At 47.2% G+C, this 21594-nt stretch overlaps 1 protein-coding gene across 6 annotated transcripts in view; it reads right to left on the minus strand.

Annotated features, from left to right (window-relative positions):
* Smurf1 (SMAD specific E3 ubiquitin protein ligase 1) overlaps positions 1-21594 on the minus strand; it is an 88492-nt gene that overhangs the window by 7972 nt on the left and 58926 nt on the right. For 3 of the 6 annotated variants that reach the window (XM_040751332.1, XM_040751327.1, XM_040751326.1), the window contains exons 2-14: positions 17193-17231; positions 15836-15944; positions 13951-14084; positions 13727-13792; positions 12484-12559; positions 10669-10904; positions 8256-8340; positions 7896-7973; positions 6958-7104; positions 4994-5192; positions 3194-3297; positions 1575-1689; positions 314-492 (exon numbers count right to left, since the gene is read on the minus strand). In XM_040751332.1, coding sequence (XP_040607266.1) covers positions 314-492; positions 1575-1689; positions 3194-3297; positions 4994-5192; positions 6958-7104; positions 7896-7973; positions 8256-8340; positions 10669-10904; positions 12484-12559; positions 13727-13792; positions 13951-14084; positions 15836-15944; positions 17193-17231 — 1567 coding nt within the window. The remainder of the gene's footprint in view (positions 1-313; positions 493-1574; positions 1690-3193; positions 3298-4993; positions 5193-6957; positions 7105-7895; positions 7974-8255; positions 8341-10668; positions 10905-12483; positions 12560-13726; positions 13793-13950; positions 14085-15835; positions 15945-17192; positions 17232-21594) is intronic. The other 3 variants (XM_040751331.1, XM_040751330.1, XM_040751329.1) reach the window with 2 other exon arrangements.

The following is a 21594-nucleotide window of genomic DNA, read 5'->3' on the forward strand; positions in this document are numbered from 1 at the left end:
GGTAAACACTCACTTTGTCTTAATACTTTTTCTGGCCTTCTACAGATACCTGAGAAACTGGGGTGCTCACCCCCCACACACGCACACACATCAAGATTACTGGCATTTGTAATCAAACCTTAATTTAAAAAAAAAAGCTTCTGAAAAGAAATCTGCTAAGCATCATTAAGAATATAAGTCAGCTGTTAATTTGTAATGCTGCAACCTAATGCTTGTTGTTATAGTTTTGTTACTCTCATCTAGTTTCACACCCAAAAGCATGTGCATACACAACAGACACACCATGAGCTGGGGAGAGGATGGCGACACTTACAGAATCCACACCAAACTCTTGTGCAGTTCTGGGTCCACTGACTCCAGATCCGATAGCTGGATGGGTTTTCCCAGGAGCTGCTTGTAGAATGGAACTGTGAAGCCCCCGTTTATGTAGTGTCCATGGAACACAGCCAGACCCATGATGCGACCCACAAAGTGGAAGTAAGACAAATGGTCCTGTAGGGGGCATCAGAGAACAGCAAGTCATTAGAAGATGAACTGCCAGCATGGGCACAGGCTTCCTGGGACTCTGGAAGTAACAGGGCTTATACTCAGCTGCCATCCCCATCTGTGGCCAGGCAAGATACGGCTGCAGGTTTCGCTTCAGGTTCAAGAGCATTTCTGTGTGTGTGCATCAAAGTTCAAGTGCTTCATTCCTCAAGTGCTGCCCACTGTTTTTTGAGTCAGGATCTCTCACTGAACCTGGATCTGACAGGTCAGGCTGGCCAGCCATCCAATTCCAGGGGTTGCATCCACCTCCCCAGGCCTGCACTTCCATACCTAGCTTTTGGGGGAGGGGGTTGTTTGGTCTTGTAAGACACAGGGTCTCCTTACATAGCCTTGGCTGATCTGGAACTCGTTCTGTAGACCAGGCTGGTCTTGAACTTACAGAGATCTGCCTGCCTCTGCCTCCCGAGTGCTGGGATTAAAGGCGTGCGCCGCCACCCCAGCCACAATTGGCTTCCTGGTGGGTTCTGCAGTCTAAACAGGTCTTTCGCTTGTGTGGATGAGCCATCTTTCCAGCCACAGGGTTATTTATATTGGAATTTCCTAGTAGAGCGAGTCCCTAATTCCAACGCTGTGGCCTTGAGACACTGAATATGCTCCTCACAGAGCATGGTCTTAAACCCATCCAGGGATGTGTCTCTTATACCTACCACATGCTGAGTGTTCACATTTGTGGCCTAAAGAGCTAATTATGGAACTTTTCCAATTTTCATCAGAGTATGGACTTGGTAACCTAGCTCTTAAGGTGACAACAAAAATAAAAACACAAGATCCGGCACCAGAGCAGAGTTGTTCCCCCCTCCCCTCAGAGGGTCAAGCAGCTCAGAGCCACAGCCCTCCCTACACACAGCAGGCCCCTGTTCTAAGCCTGGCTGAAATCCAGGCTGGAACCAGGTTCTCCCAAGTCAGTGCTGTCACTCCTGTCCTGAGCTCTCCTCGGCATCATCTCTAAGTTACCAAGTACTGGTGGAAACCAGATTTGCCTCAAAAACTCCTGCTAGATTCCTAAAGTCTGCATTGAGAACACTCACAGGGTTGACGGAAGAATCTGGGTTGATTTGCAGTGTGTAAATATTGTCTGTGGAATACTGGAAGAGTCCATAATACGGATTCAACATTTCATGGCACAACAAATACAGCCACTCCCTGGGAACAAAAACAACACAGTTCACATGTGTGTTTCGTTTCAGCTAACAGTATCGTTTTCCAGATTATTTTTAAGGTGTGTGTAAATGTATGCCACATGCATACATGCAGTGCCCAAGGAGGCCAGAAGAGGGCATTAGATCCCCTGGAGCTGGTTACAAGAAATTGTGAACAGCCATGTGGATGCTGGGAACCAAGGTCAGGTCCTCTGCAGGAGCAGGAAGTCCTCTCAGGCCATCTGGCTATTGTAAAGGGTTTCACAGAAGGGAACAAACAGTTCAAGCTCCAGGGAATCAGAGACTTCTGATGGCTGAGAGGCCAGCATGGGACTGATCCAGACCCCCTGAATGTGAGTGTCAGTGAGAAAGCCTAGGCAATCTATGGGGCATTGGGTAGTAGATCAGTATTTATCCCGGGCACACAAATGGACTTTGGGTGCCCATCCCACAATGAGGGGTGCTCTCTCAGCCTGGACTCCTAGGGGAGGGCCTAGGCCTTGCCCTGAATGAAATGACAGACTCTGGATATCCCCCACGGAGGGCTTCACCCTACCTGAGAGAATGGGGGGGCTGGGGGGAGAAGGGGAGGGAGAGGGAGTTGGGATTGACATGTGAAGCAAGCTTGTTTCTAATTTAAATAAAAAAGTAGAGGGGCTGAGAGACAGTGTTTGCAGGGGACCTGAGTTTGATTGCCAGCTCTCACGGCAGCTCACAACCATCTGTTAACTCCAGTCCCAGGGGATCTGATGCCCTCTTCTGGCCTCTGTGGGTACTTTATGCCAAGGTGCTTAAACACATATGCAAGCAAAACAACCCCACAGAAAGTGAATTAAGCCTTTAAAACAAAAGCATTCCAGAGGAGCTTGAGTGGCAGACATGGAGAACTGAAGACAGCCCGATAGTAGAGCAGAAGTTAAGCCTTCTCCTTGCTGCCCAGAGTCTGTGTCTGTGACCAGATCCCTAGATCAGGAGGTAGCAGCCTGAACCTGACCACCTGGATAATTTCTGAAGCCTCTTAGAACAAACACTACGGTTGAGAAGCCCTTGTCTCAAAAGTGAAAAGGGGCTGGGCAGGAAACAGAGGCTTTTCATTATTCTTTTTACATTTAATTCTAACCAGAATGCCAGCACCTTATAAAATTTCCTTGACACAAGCATAATTTACACGAGTGTCCCACTCATGGCTTCAATGAGAAAAGCCAGGTGGCCTCCATGTTAAGTTCAGCAGAAGCCCTTGGAGCTCCATTTCAGACACGTGAGCTGAGGATGGAGTATGCATGAAGTGTAACCCTGACTATGCCAAGTAAACGTGACAATCCTGTTTTTTAACGGGTGACATCAGCAGCTCAAGTCAACAGGAGAAGCCTGATGTCCTACGGGGATGTCAGCTCGGTGGAGCAGGGCAGGCTCCACTGTGGCACTTGGGAAGTGAGGGGCAAATAGCTTCCTCCAAGTGCAGCGACAATGACCTATGACTCGTGGGGAAGGGGGGTACGTTAGCTCACCGTGCCACTCCACCATAGTCCAGACCTTCCTCCCCTCGGAACTTCACCATCAGACGCTTCTTCAGGTCCTTCGGGCGCATCTTCATGATCTGGCGATATGACTCCTACGTAACAAAGGTTCAGAAAGAAAAGCTGGAGAGGAGGACACTAGGGAGGAAACCCAGGATACTGCAACATACTAGAAAGTTTGCAACTGAGCCACACCCCGGCGCCCCATTGGGGATTCTAGGCAGGTGCTCTAGCACTGAGCCACGCCCACCCCAGCCTGGGGGGGGGCATTCCTGCTGCTAAACAACCTCCCTTGCCCCTTTTTACTTTTGCATTTTGAGACAGGCTCTCGCCAAGTTTCCTAAACTGGCAAGCTCCCTCAGGTGGTCATTTCTGCCAAGGGTCTCTACACAGGTGGGTAGGGTGAACCCAAACAAAGCTAAGATTTTACCTCATGACCCGTCTTTTCTTTCAGAAAAGGCTCTAACCATGCAGAAATTTTGACTGCCAGGAACTAGTAAGGGGCAGAACCACTCTCCTTCCTGTTCCCAGAGACAAATCCAGGGCTGAATGGCCATGCATTGTCTCTTGAGAAGGAAGTGCCCCCACTGAAACTCTGCAAGGACTGAGTGGGTATGAGAACACCCAGGCTAAGAAATAACCTACATCTGCTCAGGGCCAGCTGGGACCCCAGACCTGAGCAACCAGATTCTGCACAGCTGTGTGCTCTCCCCCTAGAAACCACTGAGCACTTAAAATTTGTCAGAAACAGAAACACAATTCCACTCAGCATAAGCCTTGGTCCCTACAAACCCTGCTGCATCTCACTAAACAGTAAAACTGATCTCTTGGGGGGGGGGGCAGATCTCTGCTAGCTATACAAATTCTGGAGGATTCATATAAGCACTATACAGAGAACTCAAAAAAAACTACATGGGGAGTTCATTTCAGCCATCAAAGTGGTAGACATTAAGAACACAAATGCTGTTGAGAATGTGGGCGTGCAAACTAGTCTGGGCACCATGGCAGTCAGTCAGTCTGAAGGCTTCTCAATTAACTACAGCTAGATCCACAATGTGACTTGTACAAACGTCAGAGTACTTAACTCAAAACATTACATAAGAAGTCATCAATGCTTACTTACAACAGCTAAGCTATGGAACCAACCTAGGTGTCCAACAACAGGGGAATGGATAAAGAATATATGCTATGTATAGACACTGGAAAATTTTTATCTGTAGAATGAAGTTATGCTGTTTGCAGAAGAGCTGGAACAACTGGAGGCAATGATAGTAAGTAAATTAAACCTGTCTTAGACAACTATCATGTTCTCTCTTACATACAAGATTCCTCAATTTTATAGATACATAACATCATATACATATCACATTTCTGTGAGAGTATTAAGGGGAACAGGAGAACTATGGGAGGCTAAGAAAGCGGAGGGTGGGGGCTGGGAGACAGCAGTACAGCAAACAATATGAAAATGTCCTTGTGTGACAGGACACTGTATAATGAATATCCACAATAAAAAAAAATCTTTTCTGAGAGAGGGTCTCACTGTGTAGACCAGGCCGGCCTCAAACTCAGAGTTCCTCCTGCCTCTGCCTCCCTAGTACTGGGATAAAAAAGCATGTGCTACCATATCCAGCTACAGTAAAAGCTAAACAGAAACAAATTAGTAAAACTGATCCTTCAAATACAAAGCCGAAAGCAGAGTCCACCGAGATGGTACAAACAGCTTATTTAACACAAGCCTCCCTGCTTGTTTCTCCAGGGGGCTACACGGTTTAGCAAGACGTAATTCTTTACCTCAAATATTTCTTCTCTGGAAACTTCTATTCGACAATGACCCGCTTGGGGTTGCTGAAGAGAGAGTTCATGCCTGAGAACTTTGAGCTTCTGAACTAAATCTCTCTCGTATCTCTGGGCAGGAAGCTCCTCGTCCTCCATGGAGCCCTCGCTGGGCAACTGCAGCGGCTGGCTGGGCTCCTTGAGTTGGCACTGGTGACTGCAAAGAAGAGAAACAGCGGTCACTAGACAGGCCAGAGAGCTGCAGGCCAGACACACCACTGACTCAGACCCCGCACACACTGCAGGCAGCAGGCTCTTCTAGACAGGCCTGCTCTGATGAGTGACAACTGCTGAAAGCTGCCATCAGTCCAACACAGGTCTGGGGTACAACAAAGGAGATAGGTAACTGTGTGACGGCTGTTCTTGATTGTCAACTTGACAAAACTGGGATGAACTAAAACCCAAATTGCTGGGCATACCTGTGAGTTTGTTGTTTCTTTTCTTTCCTTCCTTTCTTTTTTCTTAATTAAATCATTTGGAGTGGGAAGAACCACTTCTAATCAGGACATCAGAGGTGGGAGCTCCACCTGTAGTTTAGGAAGGAAGGAAGGAAGGAAGGAAGGAAGGAAGGAAGGAAGGAAGGAAGGAAGGAAGGAAGGAAGGAAGGAAGGAAGGAAGGCTGCTCTCTCTCTGCCTGTTGCTCTGGCTCTCGCTAGCATGTTCATTCCTTCACTGGCATCACAGCCTCCATCTTTGAGATTCCGATGTATACTGAAGACCAGATGAGAGCCTTGTGGAACTGAGTAACTACTGGATTCTTGGACTGTAAGTCATTATAATAAGTCATTCTGTTAAGTTTTTTCCTCTAGGGAACCCTGACCAATACTATCTGCTACATTATTACTGACAACTACAACAGAAATTGTTTGTGTGTTATGCAACTGTATGTGCCATTGATAGCAGCAGGTGCACTAGTGTCAGGGCCTTGGCAGGAATGGAACGAGGTTGGCAGGGGACTTTTACAGGGGATCACTGGAAGCCAGGCCAGAAGTGAAGAGCAGACAACCTGTGACATCCAGTAACACCCACCCCTCCTTTTAATCAAGATTCCCAGCCCTGTTAACTAAGAACAAAGATCAGTGACGGGACTCAGGCCAGTAGGGGCAATGTGGCATTTGCTTTATTCAAGTTTTGCCACTCACGCCAGCCACACTGCAGAGCTCTGTGTGAAGTTGTGTCTGTGGGCGGCACAAAAGATCTCCCATTTCCAAGGCACGAATGCCTGGTACAGGAAAAGCCCCTAGCAAGCAACATCACGAGCAGCAGGCCCTTACAGAACATGCTGTCCAAGTTGTGCTGGAGAACTGCTTCCTGCTGTCACTGCAGTGACCTTCACATAGGCTGCTTGTAGGAAAAGGGTGCCAACAATGGACAGCCTTAGTAACAGCCACGCTAATCTCAGGGTTTAAAATATGTCACTGTCTATCAATTGTCTACTTTGCTTATGCCCACTGTCGAGCAAATACTGCAGTAGATGCATTAAGAAAAATATTGGGCCTGAGGAAATGGTTCAAGGAGTCAAGTTTTTGCTTTACAAGCCTGAGGATCTGAGTTCAGATCCCCAGAACCCAAGTAAAAACCGAGTTGTGTTCATCTGTTCATCTGTCACTTTAGTGCTGGGGACAGAACTAGGCAGATCCCTGGAACTTGCTAGTCAGCTAGACAAGCCAAAAAGGTGAGTTCCGGGTCACCCTGCTCAAAAATTAGGGTGGAGAACGATAGAGGGAGACCTCAACATTGACCTAGAACCTCTGCATATACCACAACACTGTTGAGCACTTATTCCCCAACATGTATACGCGCATGCGTGCACGCGCGCACACACACACACACACACACACACACACACACACACACACACCAATACTGGTGCAAGGAAGCATCCGATTATAAAGAGGCCAGCAAAGATGTTACAGTCTTACTTCATGATGTGGTGAAGTCGTGGGTCTGTAAACTGGGTTGTCCTATTATTGTGATCTACAAAATAGATTCTTCCCGATACTGTACTTCTGACTTCCCAGCCTGGAGGCAGCGGCCCAAGTTCATCACAGTTCACACTGTTAAGGTCTCTAGCAAAACGGAACGTATAGAGAGCTTTATCCCACTGAGAACCAAGGAACAGACCAACATTCAGTGCCAGTAGCCACAGAGGTTTCCTAGCAAGGTACCCATGTCCCTGTCACACTGCTACTCGTGCCAACCCCAGGAAGTCTAAACCTCTGGCCAACAAACAGCAGCAACATCTGACCATAAGAGCAGACCTCTCAAGTGTTCGTGCCCACCATAAGGAATGGGGCTACCCCTAGTACAGCTTTCCTCATATAACAAAGGGGCGCACTAGCAGGAAGCTCTTGGAAGTCACTACTCAAAGCAGATGCTCGGTGCAGTAGATCCCTCCACTGAGCAGATCCTGAGGGCCCCACCCTTTCAAGGCTGGGAAGAACACAGAGCATGCACTCCATGGCATGGCAGCCCACAACAAGGCAGCCCCATGCTCAGCAAGTGCTCTCACTCTGGCCCCTTGATAACTTCACTGTGATCTTGTCAGAAGGGACCAGCATGCCTGATCAAGACACATTAGGGATCAACACAGACGCCTTCATTTCTTATGATGCATACCAAGAGGTACCGCAGTCGTTTGCAGGAAATATTCCCAGGCAAATGACGGACCCTGAATAGTAAATTCAACACCAAAGATAGGAAGCTGGTTCTTGGGGAACAAATCATGAATAAAAAGGAAATGAGCATTGCCCAAGGTCTCTTAGGTACTGTGCTACTGTAAACGGGAAACAGAAGAGGAAATAGCAAAGAAAGAAAGAAACTTAACTCTGGCACAGGGTGGGGCGGGGGTCTCTCTGACCTGGGCTCGGATGTATGGCCTTGTAGAAGGAATTCGTATAGAAAAGCTTCATCTCCCCCCGGAATGGTCCCCAAGGGACTGAGGCAAGAGGGGCAGTAAAGTAGAAGAGAGAAAGGGTAACAGAGTCTTTATCTTTCCTGTTTAACTTTGTATCAAGGAAAATTTTATGCATTTACAAAAAAGTAGAGAGAGCTCATAGTAGATGGCCACATGACCAACTTCAACGGCGACCAAGACCCACCATGGTTCCACACTCCCCCACACATGCCCCTGCCCAGCAAGTCCCAGCCTCCATCTCCCTTCACATGGCACCGCTAGCTTCCATGAGAGGGGCTGGCTCTTCAAGCCTGTGAGGCCTACCTGGGGATCCTGGGGTCGTGCCACGTGCTGACTCCAGTCTGTGTGTGCAAAAAGTAAACTTGTCCCTGCACTGTTGTCCTCTGCTCTGTATGAGAAAGGGATTTGACAGAGTAAGTCAGTTCCAGTTTCCAACTCTAATCCTATTTTCAGACTCTTAAAAGTATTTTGTGTATGTGTGTGTCTTGATACATGATGCAGCCCAAACCAGCCTTGAACTCATGACTCTCCTGCCTCTGTGGCATCCTCAGCAAGTGGCTGCAGGGTACCACTGCACCCACCTTGGCATCGTCAGTGATGAGACTGCAGACACCACCACTGTACCCACTTCTTTCAACACTTTTTATGATACAGAGAAAATAATTACAAGGCCATGGCTGACTTCCTCGAATCTACTCTGTCAACATGCTTGGGGAGAATCTGTTTCTCACTGAGCTACCCTGGGGTCAATGCCTCCACCCACTTCTGCCATAGACACAACTTTCCATCTCCACTCTCGTCTCCTAACACGCTTGCATCTGGGTGACCTGATGATGTGAGTGACACCGCTCTTGGTCCTTCTCCCCTGAAGCCTCATGGTCCCATCCCCTTGACGTCCCTTCCATTCTCAAATCACAGAGCACATGTGTTTCCTCACTTGCTTCACTGTTGTCTCTCTGTATGTCCATAGCTAGCATTTCCAAGTTCCCATCCTTATGTGGCCACAGCCATGCAGTGCCATGGCATGGGAGGCACAGCCAGGTCATTAGCAGCTGTGTATAGGACACTTTAAAAGTTTGACAACACAGGGGCTGGAGAGATGGCTCAGAGGCTAAGAGCACCGGTTGCCCTTCCAAAGGTCCAGAGTTCAATTCCCAGCAACCACATGGTGGCTCACAACTATCTACAATGAGATCTGATGCCCTCTTCTGGCGTGTAAGCAGACATGCAGACAGAACACTGTACACATAATGAATAATTTAAAAAAAATGACAACACAGGCTTTCAAAACAAGTGCTGATTCCATAGGGACACAAGGGTGAATTCCTCACTGTCCTGGTTGGTTTTCTGTCAACTTGATAGAAGCTAGAGTTATTTGGGAAAAGAAAATTTTTGCTTTGTTTTCTTTTTCTAAGACAGGGTTTCTCTGTGGTTTTGGAACCTGTCCTGGAACTAGCTCTTGTAGACCAAGCTGGCCTCGAACTCACAGAGATTCACCTGCCTCTGCCTCCTAAGTGCTGGGATTAAAGGTGTGAGCCACCAACGCCCGGTGGGAAAAGAAAAATCTTAATTGAGAAAATTACTCCATCATATTGGCCTGCAGGCAAGTCTCTGGGAGCATTTTCTTGACTAGTGATTAATGTGGGCGGGCCCAGCCCACTGGGCAGGTGGGCTCTGCATGATGTAAGACAGCAGAGTGAAACGGGGCTTGGTGGCACATGTCTGTAATCCCAGCACTCAGGAGGCAAAGGTAGTGGATCTCTGAGTTCAAGGCCAGGTTGGTCTACAAAGTGAGTTCCAGGCCAGCTAGGGCATAATGAAGCCCTCTCAAAAACAGAAACAACCAGCCATGGCATATCAAGTAGCAGGTACTCCGAAATGTCACTTCCTCTCCTATTAAGACTGGACAAGATAACCCAGTAGGAGGAAAGGGTCCCAAAAGCAGGCAACAGTCAGAGACAGCCCTGCTCCCAGTTTTAGGAGTCCACAAGATGATAAAGCTACACAACTGTGACATGGACAGAGGGTGAGGTCAGACCCATGCAGGTGCCACGGCTGGCAGTTCAGTCTTTATGAGCCCTGGAAGTCCAGGTCAGTTGGTTCTGTTGGGTTTTCTGAAGTTTTTTTTGGGGGGGGGGGCTGAGAGGAGAAGAGGGAGGAAAAACTACGGTCAGGATGTAAAATTAACTAATGAAGTTAGTTAGTTAGTTAGTTTCTCAAGATAGGGTTCCTCTGTAGTTTTGGAACTCACTCTGTAGATCAGGCTGACCTTGAACTCACAGAGATCTGCCTGCCTCTGCCTCGTGAGTGCTGGGATTAAAGGCACAAACCACCACTGCCCAGCTAATTAATTTTTGTTTGTTTTTCGAGACAGGTTTTTTCTGTGTAACAGCCCTAGTTGTCTTGGAACTCACTTTGTAGACCAGGGTGGCCTCAAACTCACAGAGACCCCGTCACTGCCTCTGCCTCCCGAGTGTTGGATCAAAGGTGCATACCACCACCACCCAGTTAATTAACTTTTTAAAAGAGGACAGAGTGCTGACTGAGCAAGCCATATGGAGCAAGCAGTTAGCATTCCTCTGGCTTCTGTATCTGTTCTCGCCTCCCCTCAGTGACAGACTGTAACCTGTAAGCCTAAATAAACCCTTTCCTCCCAACTGTTCTTACTCATGGGGTTTATTTATCACAGCGACAGAGAGCAAACTAAGACACTCACCATAGCCTTCAGGCAGCTCTGGTGACTGGTGGCCATGTGGCCGGTTCTGGGGCGTCTGTAGGGACCCTCGAATCTCAGGATTTCGTAGTCGCTGGAGTCTCTGATCTTGGCTTGGAGACCCCACAAACCTGCAGTCCCCACCACCTGCGGCTGCACCGGTACCATCTGTGTATGGGGCAGGCTCCTCCATGAGGCAGCTGAGTGGCCTTCCCGGGCCTGAGTCTTCATACACTGTTCTGGAAGGGGCAGGGCAGAGCAGGTATGGGAACATCATGGGAGGGTCACAAGACACACACTCAAAGTACACATGCATTTGTTCTATGTTCCTTTAACAAGTGACAGTGTTCCCAATGGTATTTAGGGTGTCCAGTGAGAGAGAAAGACTCTCAAGTGGAACCCTAATTTAGACTAACAGGGCCACTCCAGGCTACAGCTCTAAGTGATGAGAGGTGCAGCAGAAGCTACTCATGACATTTCATTTTTCTTGATTTAATCCAAACACTCCATTTTCTTTTTCACATAAAATATTATGGCTCTAACTGCTTTTTAAATATTCTTTGCTCCCCCCCAGGAATTTCAAAAACAATTTTCCTTAATGAGTCACTTCCCCTTATATAAAACCCTCTTATATTGAAAGGTGAGAAAATGGGCTTCTACCCGAAACCAGCAGCCAGTTACAGCAGGTGACGCAGCCGCTCTCAGTCCTCTCTACCACTGGGCTATTGTCAGTGCAATCCCTACATTTTACCGCTCTACCTGTACATGTTTTGGCATGGATCACTTTTTTAAAGGCACTGACGTCACCATTACTGCAGCTGAACAAAGGAACATTCATTTAGAAGAAAAAAAAAACCAAACACGAGCCAATGTTCAAATTTCTGTCTTATAAAATCAGGATTGAAACAAAGTCTAAGCCTGGAGTGATGGCTCTGCGGGCAGAGTGCTTACTGAGCAAGCATAAGGACCCGAGTTCAAAGCCCAGCTAGTGTGCTAGTGTATGCATGTAGTTCCAGCACCGGGGGAGACAGGTGCTCACTGGGGCTCACTAGTTGGCCAGCCTAGGCTAGCTATTGAGTCCCAAGCCACTGAAAGACCTTGTCTCAAAATCCAAGGTGGGGGCCAGAGAGATGGCTCAGCAGTTAGAAGAGCACTTCCAGAGGACCCAGGTTCAATTCCCAGAACCCACATGGTGGCTCACAACTGCCAGTAACTCCAGTTACAGGGGATCCAACACCTTCACACAGACATACATTCAGGCAAAACACCAACACATATAAAGTAAATAAATAAAACTTATAAAAATGATATTTAAAAAAATAAAAAAATAAATCTTAAAAAAATAATCCAAGGTGGGTGGCATGTACACGCACTCGAGCGCGCGCACTCGCGCGCGCGCGCACACACACACACACACACACACACACACACACATACACACACACACACACAGAAACAGTCTCCCATATTGCCTTTAGTGATTGTTTCTTGGGCCTTTTTTTTTTTTCTTTCTTTCTTTTCTTAATAGCTCAGGCTGGCCTGGAACTCAGGATCCTCCTGCCTCTGCCCCCCTTGGTGATGGGACTGCAAGTGTACTCCATTATGCCCCGCTCAACTGTCACCTCTACCTGGTGAGCACTTCTCTGACTTATTTTCTAAGTCTCTGGGGAAGGGGGTAGTCTAATCCCTGGTGTAGTTATACCTTCCTTCATAAACTAGTAGTCTGGGACAGTTTTATCCTCCATAGCAGTATAAGTTTCAAAGGTTCCTTCCTATGGGGAAAGAGAGCATGGCTGGCATCATGGTGGGCATACGTACCCTTCATTTTCTAGCAGTCCTCTGCAGTCCACCACCGACCCTCCACTGCCTATTCTGTCTCGGGTCTGTAAACTGACTACAACAGAAAAGAGGAGCTTACGTTAGAATCAAGGGTTGTTCTACACCCTGCTGCACAGCGAGCCACCGACACCCTATAACCTATGTCTGTATCATAGAAAGGAAGTGAGCTCATACACACACCGAGGCTTTCGGTGTGAAGCATCGAGGGCCAATAACTGCACCCCACACACTGTTTCAACAGTCCTTGAAACGGAGGGCAGGAAAGCTGCAAAGGCTCTCCTGCCTGCCCCGGCTCCCCACACAGCTACAGAGCACAGTGTGAAATCCCATTGCGTTAGCCTCCATCTTAAGAAGACCTGGTTAATGTTTAGTGGAGGTACTATGGACACTTTCAGTGCCATAGTCTGGCTCAGTCTAAAGAAACATTCATGTCTGGCCTCACTGGCACGGACAAGAAAGTGGTTTTACTTAAGTTTTCAGTTGTATGGTTTCTGCCCGATACATCCCTCCACAGAGGAAAGAAGAGACTCGGATAGGAATGCAGTGCGCGAGAGTGTTATCGCTAAGCTGTTGCCAGGGCGGACGCACTGCTCGCTGTCTTGGGACCTGAGGCATCTGGAGTTGCAGAGTGACTCAGCCTGGCTGCTGCTCCTCCGAGTCCATACAGTCAGTACACACAGCCAGCATGTGCTTTCCCCTAACACACTGCCAAGAAGAGGGTGGGCAAGGGGATGGGCAGCTCAGAGGTCACTCCATCGGAATGCCTCCAGTCAACACTGTAAGCACGTTTTAATCTTTCTCTCCATACAACAGAATCTTCTGACTATAAATCACATTACTTGGATTTGTCACACATCATTGCTTTTGCCATATAAGATGGGGCTTCCCAGAAGTCTTGTATTCCAGCTCTTGCATATGTGGCCATCCCTACTAAGCTCTTCTCACCCCTGGACAATACAAACATCAACTGTCCATTCTTGTGGTGACTGGCACGGGACATTTATAAATCACAACCTCCATCTCCGCTGGAGTCATATGAACTCAGTTTCAATGACAGGATGAAGGGAACCAGAGAAAAGAATGAAAACCACACAAGAGGAAAGGCTTGTTCTGGAGAGATGGCCCGTATGTGGTCTGCCCTGGAAGCCTGGCCCCATGAGTACCGGGAGCAGGACGGTGGGTTCCGTCAAAGCACCCTTTATGCAGATGAGAAAATTCTTACCCACTATTTGGCCACGAACCGCATCAGTATCTGAGGGATTTAGTTTGCATAGATCCAAACGCTGGTCTGCAAACAAACAATTCAAAACTTAACCCATAGAAGGTTAACTAGGGAGGAAGGCAGGAATTCTGTATTCAGCATTCAAAACAAATCAAAGAAAGAAAAAAGATGCCTCCTAGCTTTCTCCAGCTGCACTGAGAGGCGGAAGAGCATTTGGTTCTTACAGCCAGTGTCTTTCAATCTGCTGATGGCATTGGAGAGCAGCCGCACACAGCCCAGGAAGCCAGCGCCCTGCTTCTTGTGGATCTTCTTGTGGTTCCACACACTGATGGTTATAGAGTCAGTTTTCCCAACGTACCTGCAAGACCACATGAATTCGCTCAGATACCCTCTGGAACTGTGACAGTCTCACTTACATGCGTGTGGTGGACTTGGAATCCATGGTGTGCAGGTTGGTGGTTGCGTCTCGCTAACCATGGGATACACAAGTCGTGAGTGCAGGTAACCAAGTCATAATAAGCATTTTAAATTAGCACTTCCTTTATTCATTTGTTTATTGTACTTGAGATGGAACCAAGGACCTCCCACAGGTCAAAGCAAGCACTCTATCACCTGGCCACGCTCTTGATCCTTCACTGGCAAGTGTTCCTCCTTAGCCATACGCCCAACCCCATCCCTGCCTGCTTTGAAAAACAAAAACAAAAACAACGTTTTATTTTGAGATGGAGTCTAAGTTGCCCAGGCTGGTGTTGTGAAACAATTTCCTTGGAAGTGAAATATTCTACACCAGGGGGAAACTTATTTAAACTCAGGGAATTCTAAAGGAATTCCTCTGTAAAACACAGGAAATAAGAAACTCACAAGTCTCAGGAAATCCTGAAACTTAACAGATTCCCAGGGTTGCAAGGTACAGACTGCTGAGGAGATGAGGACGCTCCAGGGTGCTAAGCTGCCTGCAATTCCCGCAGAGAGCAACAGGGCCCAGCTTCTGGGGGGCATCACTGGTGATGGGGTAGGCTGTCAGTACTGCAACTGCTCCTGCAAGTCACCCCTCACCCGCCCTCCTGTAAGTCACCCCAGTGCACTCATCAACTCACCAAGCTGGACTCTGCTGGAGTCATTACCTTGGTCTGTATGTGTTTACATTCCCCCGTGTAACAGCGAGACTGAACTAGCTGTGTAAACTAGGCAGGGTTTCAACTTACAATGCTCCTGCCTCAGCATCCCAAAGTGGCAAAACTCCAGGCCGATACCTCCAGGCCCAACACAGGATGGGATCTTGTAAAGAGGTGAACTACACTCTAGCACTTCTGGGGGCAGTGACCCAGGCTTAACAGAGAATACTAAGTTTGCATCAAGGGACTCCTTACAATTCCACAAGTGCACAAGGTATATGAATCAAGATAATAACCCTTCTCAATCCTAGGGCATGTCTACTGAGAGAGTTATCAAGACAAATAGCAACCACGTTCCCAGCCATTTGAAGAGAACCACAACATGCAGCCACTGGTAAAAATCCCACCCACATGTGCACACGCAGTGCAATCTGTGTTACTAGTCATTATGAGGGACATGGGTCCATATGAAAATATCATCCTAAATTTGGAATGAATATACAAAACTGTACAATGGCTTGTGGAGAAAAATTAGTACCAAAAAAGTCCACATTTTCGAAAAATAACAGAAATATGTGGCACACTAATGTACTTTTTAGATAAAAACTACAACTAGATTTAGGTTTCACTGAAAAAAATGTAGCACACTGAGACATGAATCGCAGCTCTTTTTTTGGTTTTTCTACTGAAACAGATAGGAAGTTCAAGGATCACAACATCACCCTGTTAGGAGCCAAACCATGGAAATCTATGAGAACAAATGCCAAGAGTACCCCAGGGCAGTAACTGTAAATCTGGTAATATGAGTTCACAGCCCTTTGGTCATCAGTTAAAAAGTCAGTCTTTTCTTTCTTTCTTTCTTTCTTTCTTTCTTTCTTTCTTTCTTTCTTTCTTTCTTTCTTTCTTTCTTTCTTTCTTTCTTTCTTCATTATGTCTCTTCAAAGCTTAATCCTGCTTTCCTCAAGCCCTAGAGTCTCATGGGAGGTTGACTCACAGGTCATAATGCTGGTTCCACTTTGGGTCCAGGGTGTTTTTCACAGTGTCGGTTGAGTGGCACTGCCCAGAACCATCCACAACAATCTTGGCAAAGGGGTCAGGGAGTCCTGGGGGACAGAGAGCAGACATACCCAGATGAGATGACAGTTACCTGGGGGTACAGTGCATCCTCCCCACAGAGGGACCAGCAAGATCACCCCTTGGGATAAAGGCACTGCCCATGTCACTCCTCACTAGTCTCCTTTTGAAGGTTGGTCTCCCTTAGCAAAGGGAGTTCAGAGACAGCACACCTTCTCACCTGAGTTCTAAGAAAAGCAGGGAGACAGACTCAAATGCAAACGTCCATCTCTACTGAGCTTTACATTTTAAAAGTTCCTTGCATTTATGTGTATGTGTCTCTGTACGTGTGTGTACAGTATGTGTCGGATCTCCTGGAGCTAGAGTTGCAGGCGGTGAGCTGCCCATGAGGGTGCTGGGACACACAACCTGCTGAGTGAACCATCTATCTCTGCAGTCAGTCCCATCTCTGATGATCCTAAAGGGACTCAATGTAGGAACACAATCTATGATGAAGTAAATTTCTATAGAAATTTTGTTGATTTTTTGCCTGTATTAGCTGTGACATCAAGGAGTTCCCAAGACTCCAGATGCTAGCATATATATCCAACAGGGTTATAACCTTAGACAAGTGGTAAGGCGGAGGCTTTGGAATGAGGCTGCTCTGTGAGCCACCACTTTGTGGAGTTTCCTGGCCCAGTGGATGAAGTCTTTGAGCCTAAGTCTCCTTGCCCTGGAAATATGGATGGTGCCACTTAAGCACTGGTCCCCAGAGACTGGAAGTGGGAGTTTTCAGGCTGCAGGTCCTGACTTCACTGAGCGTAAGGCACACTCAGGGGTACAGCCCCTACTTTACAATTCCTCCCATTACACACTTTTTAAATGCAAACCTGGACTGGCAGTTTTAGTCCAGCCACCTACATCATAAATGCCTTGTTTGCAGAGTACTACCCCACTCAGCAGAGAGCAAGGTCCTCCCGACTGGACTCCCAGGTCAGAAGGCAGGGGACATGGGCTTCACTGGGATGCAGGATGAGATGTATGTTGTGTGCAGCCAGGAGGTGTTTGTCAAGCTCTGGATTCCTTGGCTTTGAGAAGACTACACCCAATGCTTTTAAAAATTTAAGTGTCAGGGGCCAGAAAGATCTAAATCCAATCTATGGTACCAACATGGAGAGAACTGACTCCTCCAAGTCTCACACACACACACACACCATACATATGTGCACACATACACTAAAAAACTTTCAGAAATACATAAACCACATTATACAAGAACAAAGCTGGATGGTACTTACTGAAGAAGTCTTTCTTTGCAAGGTTCTTGGCACATAATACTGAAAGCAAACAAACACTGGAGTTAACATTGATACCACAGACTTCCACCACACTTAGTGTTTGTAATGGGAGGGGAAAAATCACCACTTAAATGTGCCAACAATCTCTTAAACTTAGTGTCACATTAGACACACATCCCTAGCAACTATCTGTAAGTATGTTTCCTCAAGTTGGGGGATCAACAAATTTAAATGCTGTAATTTAAGCTTAAAACATTAAATGCATGGACACACAGATGGAATTATTGGTGTGCTTTAAAGCTATATACACAACAATTTTTAAAAAGGCCTAATGCATTTACCCCAGAGCTGCTAACAACAAAAGGAGCTATACATTCTGGGTATTGTGATAAATAACACTGTGTGTGTGTGTGTGTGTGTGTGTGTGTGTGTGTGTGTGTGTGTGTGTGTGTGTGTGTGTGTGTGTGTGTGTGTCCCCGTCCATGCGTGTTTGGGGATGGAGCCCAGGATCTGCACCTACTAAGTACACATTCTGTACTGAGCTACTCCCAAGTCTGCACTTTTGCAAACATAGACTTTGGTACACTGGAGACCAGGAAACAGGAGACTAGCATAAATACAGAGCTATTAGCAGAGTGTTGTGGAAAAAGTAACAGGTTGCATGTTAAGAAGGTTGTAAAGGAGCCAAATGGTGGTAGCTTATGTCTTTAATTCCAGCACCCAAGAGGCAAAGACAAGGGGATCTCAGAGTTCAAGGCCAGCCTGGTCTACACAGCAAGTTCCAGGAGAGGCATATAACCCAATGGTTTCCTGCACTCACTGGGTTAACAGCTTTCAACAGAATCAATTTTCAAACTTTTCTATCATCCCCAAAGAAGTGCTGTTCCATTAATGTTACCTCTGCTACCTCAAACTCTTCAGCCTGAGGTAACAAGCTGGTCTGTTTCTTGACTCTGATGATTTGCCTAATTTTGAACAGTTCTGATGACTGGAATCACAGCAGTATGGCAGCTGACAGCTGGCCCTGTGCTCACTTTTCCTAGGGAGACATGAGCAAGCATGAACTCACCCCACACATAAAGCCCTGGGTTTGATCCCAGCAATTAGCAGGTGCAGATGTGCACACCCATAATCCCAGCACTTGGGAGGTGAAGGCAGGAGGATTAGGAGTTGAAGGGCATTCTCAGCTACACATTGAGATCAAGGCCAGCCTGGGCTATGTAAGATCTTGTCCATAGAAAACACGCAACAATGGCTTCCCATTTGAAAACTCTGAGCCTAGTACACTCCTCCTCTGCCTTACCAGCCTCCAACATTATTCAACCAAGGCTGGGCCCCAGTTTCTGAGCCACTGGAGCCCCCATGACTTCTGAATGGAGTAATTCTGATCTCACTTTTCAAAAATAAGAAATCATCATTCATTTTTACAGAACTACTGTGTTTTCATTTAGAGCTCATTCCTGTGGAATCTGGTTACATCATAAGATGGAGATGGTCTCGGTAATGTTAGTGTGGAGAAAATCTTGCCTCCGTTTGTGTGCAGGTCACTGAGGGCCACTGAGTCTACCTTAAAGAAACAGAATTTCTCCTGCCAAAATAAAGGCTACCAACTTGAAATTGGGAGAGGTGTCTTGTTCACACACACACCATCAGCACCAGAAGCTGAGAGCAAGGGGCAAACTTGCATCAGTATCTTGCTAGTGTCCAATTCTCAGCTTCTAGAAACTGTTTCTGTAACTTTAAATTTTGTTTTGTTAAGGAGATGGAGTTTCACTACACAGCCCACTCTGGCCCCAAACTCAAGGCAGCAGTCTCCTGTCTCAGCTGGAAGTACCGGCACTGTGGGGTTGGCCTACTGCATTCTTTTTACTACTCTCTCTTCCTCTCAAATATCGGGTTCACCACCATGCCTGGCCATTGGGCATCTTAAACTTTGTGCAATGTTCTACTTCTCCCTGTGTTCTAGGATTCCCTGTCCCCTCGCCTCACACAACTTTCCCACTAGTCCTTGCTCTCCAGAGCTGAGTCTGTAGTCTGCCTGCTCACATCAGTTGCCAGGTGCTGTCTCTGTGGAGCCTCACGTGGGCCAGGGTTTCCCCAGCATCCCTCCAGGTCACTCTTTCACCAGCCCCAGTGAGCACAGACAGACAACCCATTAGGCTTGAACAAATTCTGACTAGTCTTTTAAACAGTTTAATCACATTCTGACATTAGGCCTTTGTCATTTTTCCATCTTGAAGTGTCCTTCCTTTAACTGAACAAGACGACAGAGCGCTGACAGCTCTAACCCTCACCCTGGCCATGCTGTGTGGACACCCCTGTTGACACAGTGTCTTGACTGAGCTAGTAATTGCTGCTCTATCACCAGTGACCTAACCTCTCCTTCTAACCACATTTAAAGAAGCACATGGCTGAAAAAGGCTGGTGGCATAGGCACCATGTGGAGGAGGCAGGAGGTTCAAGGGTTCCAGGCCTCCCTGGTCTGAGATCTTGTCCCTAAAAGAAAAAAAAAAAAAAAAAAGAACCATATCACTTGAACACTCACAATGTAGGTGGCCTTACCATCCCAGAGGTAGGTTTCTCTGAAGGAGGTTTCTGCCTTTAGAAATGGTCTGGCTAGCTGGGTGGTGGTGGCGGCGGCGCACGCCTTTAATCCTAGCACTCGGGAGGCAGAGGCAGGTGGATATCAGTGAGTTCGAGGCCAGCCTGGTCTACAGAGAGAGTTCCAGGACAGGCTCCAAAGCTACAGAAAAACCCTGTCTCGGAAAAAAACAAACAAACGCTTCTCCCCCCATTCTGTTCCCCTGGGGCAGACAGGACTTTTCCTGTCTCCCTCTTCTCTTCTGTCCTCTCTCTGTCTCTGTGTCTCTTTACCTCTTTTGTCTTTCCTGCCCCCTTTCCTCTCCTTTCTAATAAAACTTCTCACACACACACACACACACAAACCCAACAACAACAGCAAAGAAATGGCCTGGCTGTAGCAATGGCTACATCATGCACACACAAAATAGGGGTCCCATGAAAAAGAGGGGAAAAGAAGAAAAAGGAAAGAAAACAGTGCCAAAAATCAAAACTACCATTGCAAAGCTTATAACCTGTTACTACAATTTTTTATTAGAGAACATGGGCTGGGCTGCTGGAAGAGAATGCCCAGGGCATGCAAAGTCCTGGCTTCATCCCCAACACCACAGAAATCACTCATGCCTCTAATCCCAAATGCTCAGGAAGTGGAGGCAGGAGGATTCTGAGTTCCAGGCTGGCCCTGGCTACATGGTGAGCCCATGTCATAAATCTAAATTAAACAATCTGACCTCCAAAACAATACAGAGAAACCCTGTCTCAAAAAAACCAAAAAACCCAAAACAATCTGTAAGTGACAAGAACCACGAAGAACAGAAGTACTGCCCAAGGCAGGGGATGAGGTCCCTCATGTTCAAGGTGCTGTCCCAAAGCCACTACCTTGTAAATTCTCAGACAAACTCAGGAAATCCATTTGTGTATTCAGAGGCAAAAATGAGGGCAGAGAGATGGCTCAGTGGTGGAGCACATATTGGTCTTCTGCCCTGACTCTGGTTTTCCGCATGAATGCCAGGGAAGCCATACAACTGTAACACTAGTTAATTTTGGGGTTCCACTGCGCTCCCACAGCCTCCAAGGGCACTTACATCGTTCATGCACACACAATTAAAAACAATTTTTAAGGCAAAAAAAATTAGCAGATAGATAAAACATGCATAATCACACTTCAGCATATATCTAAATAGACTCGTATTGTCACACTGCAGGACAGGGCATGAGCAACCTTCAAACACCTCTCCTCAGCAACTCCAACAAACACACACATCCCAGCTACCCAGACACCATTACATTGACAAGATTTAGGTTCTTCATGCACCAAGTTACAAAAGAACAGAAACTCTCGTGAACTACAACCACGGGGTAAGGAGCTCTGAGCTGCACCCAGGCCCCAGAGCCTGCAGGGTGAGGTACAGCTGCTGTAGCAAGACTGCCTGGGCTCCGAGCTGGGACTGAGGAATCTGCCCTTGCCTGTCCCCACACACGACCCATCACTGCCGCCTGTGAGCACCTTATCACTTAATAAGCACTTTGGGACCAAAGAGATAGATGACTTAGTGAATAAAAGGGGCCTGCCAGCAAGTCTAACAACCTGAGTTCAAACCCCGAGCCCCCACCTACCCACACCCCCCACACACACACCAAAGTGTACTAAGTGTACTACATCTTTTTTTATAAAGCTCTCTGACTGGATCTCACAGGATGAGGCAGCATGAGGCCAGGGCAGGGCTCCTTCTCCAACTTTGTTGGTTCAGGTGCCTGATTCACTGGCTCACACTGGCTTCTAGAACCAGGGAGCCAATCTCACCAGAGCCGGGAACCTAAC

The sequence above is a fragment of the Mesocricetus auratus genome, unplaced genomic scaffold (genome assembly GCF_017639785.1).
Source record: "Mesocricetus auratus isolate SY011 unplaced genomic scaffold, BCM_Maur_2.0 Super-Scaffold_100008, whole genome shotgun sequence".
NCBI lineage: Eukaryota > Metazoa > Chordata > Mammalia > Rodentia > Cricetidae > Mesocricetus > Mesocricetus auratus.